A 2,149-nucleotide genomic window follows, 5' to 3' on the forward strand; every position below is an offset into this window, starting at 1 on the left:
AGCGCATGTTTCCAGAGTGGGCACTAAGCAGCCCATTAACATATTTAGCGTGTAGGGGTATTTTAAGCGCAAACGGCAGTGAGAGACGAGGCCCTAGTTGGTTCATTAAGAAGCGAGGTACTTGAAGAAAGAGCATGTCGGCGACAGTATGGGTGAATAAATCTCTCGGTGTGGTCGTCGCTCTGCGGGTGATTGGCTGGGCTGGTCTGATTAATCAAAGGGCACGGCAGCTGGGCTTGCGCACAGATGGATAACCCGCTTGTCTTCCTCGTGCAGATCATTGCCAGCCTGCTGGTGATACCGTCGGGATGCCAACAACCACGTCAGCACTTCCAGTACGAACTTGTTCATGTGCTATGGAACGACAACGTTTCAACGCCCCTGATCCTACGATCTGCGGATGGATTTCGTCACCTACCATCGCCAACGACTAGCGGCAGCGACAGTGTGGTCTTCAAGCCATGCTTAGCGGCGCTGCAAGCTTCCTGGGCTATAAAAGCCGTCAACGAAGGATTTCAGACCAAAGGGCACGGCAGCTGGGCTTGCGCACAGATGGATAACCCGCTTGTCTTCCTCGTGCAGATCATTGCCAGCCTGCTGGTGATACCGTCGGGATGCCAACAACCACGTCAGCACTTCCAGTACGAACTTGTTCATGTGCTATGGAACGACTACGTTTCAACGCCCCTGATCCTACGATCTGCGGATGGATTTCGTCACCTACCATCGCCAACGACTAGCGGCAGCGACAGTGTGGTCTTCAAGCCATGCTTAGCGGCGCTGCAAGCTTCCTGGGCTATAAAAGCCGTCAACGAAGGATTTCAGACCAAAGGGCACGGCAGCTGGGCTTGCGCACAGATGGATAACCCGCTTGTCTTCCTCGTGCAGGTAAGAAAGCCTTTTGGGAAATGTTTTAGATCCAGCGAGCGTTGCCTTGTTGTGCTGCCGTGCCCTGCGGTACTTCTTGATACAGTGTGCGATGTGGTGCATATATTGAAATTGTTACTACTTGCGGGTGACGTTGAGGCAAATCCTGGGCCTGATATGAAAGAACTTTCTCAACAGCTACGACAGATAGCCGATGACATAAAAACAATAAAAGAAGAAAGGTTAACATCTATATACAACAAACTAGAACGCCTTACCCTACTTGAAGACAAGCTTTCGTCATGTACTGAGCATGTTGCAAATCTTCAGCAGCTCGTATTGTCTCTGGAATTAAAAGTAGACGATCTCGAAAACCGCTCCAGAAGATCGAATATTATAATTTATGGCATGCCTGAAGAGGAAGAAGAAAATAGCGACTCGCTGGAGCGAGCTGTGAATCAAAAAGTTGTTAAAGAATCCTTAAAACTGGAAGAAGTTGCAATAGAACGCATTCACAGACTAGGTAGACCAGCAGAAGACAAAACAAGGCCTATAATACTGAAGCTTCTAGATTTCAGGGACAAAACGAACATTTTACGTAACTGCCACAAATTAAAGGGCACCGAGTTTACCATAAGTGAAGATTTTTCGCCTCGTGTCCGCGAAATCAGAAAAAAGCTATGGAAATACGGGAAACCAAAAAAAGATTGCGGTGAAAAAGTGTCGCTGGTTTTCGACAAACTGAAGATAAACGGTGAATTGTACTTTTGGGACATCGAAAAATGTGAAGTGTCACCAATTGCAGCTCATCGGGTTACACCTTTAATAACCGAGGCAAAAAACCAAGACACAAGTACACGGGCTCTACGCACGCGCCGTCCACAACGTCCCAAATAACTTTCGTGAACATTAATGCGCGTAGTATTATCAATAAGCTCGGTCCCTTGGAATCTGTATTATTAGGTTTAAAGCCAGAATTCATGGCTTTAACAGAAACTTGGCTGACAAGAGAAATCAAAGACTTTGAAGTAATTCCCCCCAACTACTCCATAGCACGCAAGGACAGGCTGACGCGAGGCGGAGGCGTGGCATTAGTGATAAGAAAAGATATACATTTCGTTACGTTACCTGAAGTTGAGGGGGTTGAAGCAATTTTTTGCAAACTCTGCTTTTCTGATTCTTCAATTGTTGTGGGTTGCGTCTATCTTAGTCCTTGTTCTGATCCTATCATACTTCATTCATTGTATACTCAAATGCAGCATCATGTTAAGGGGGCGAGACT

The 2,149-nt window shown here is 46.8% G+C and overlaps 1 protein-coding gene across 1 annotated transcript; it reads left to right on the forward strand.

The window, feature by feature from the left end:
- The first annotated feature begins 235 nt into the window (after positions 1–235).
- On the forward strand, positions 236–1,764 carry LOC149331634 (uncharacterized). The gene has a single exon (XM_089557386.1). It carries the CDS (start codon positions 247–249, stop codon positions 1,762–1,764), a length of 1,518 nt encoding a protein of 505 aa, XP_089413512.1. The 5' UTR covers positions 236–246.
- Positions 1,765–2,149: the final 385 nt, after the last annotated feature.

The sequence above is a fragment of the Amblyomma mixtum genome, chromosome 8 (genome assembly GCF_055824585.1).
Source record: "Amblyomma mixtum isolate Tamu chromosome 8, ASM5582458v1, whole genome shotgun sequence".
Classification (NCBI taxonomy): domain Eukaryota; kingdom Metazoa; phylum Arthropoda; class Arachnida; order Ixodida; family Ixodidae; genus Amblyomma; species Amblyomma mixtum.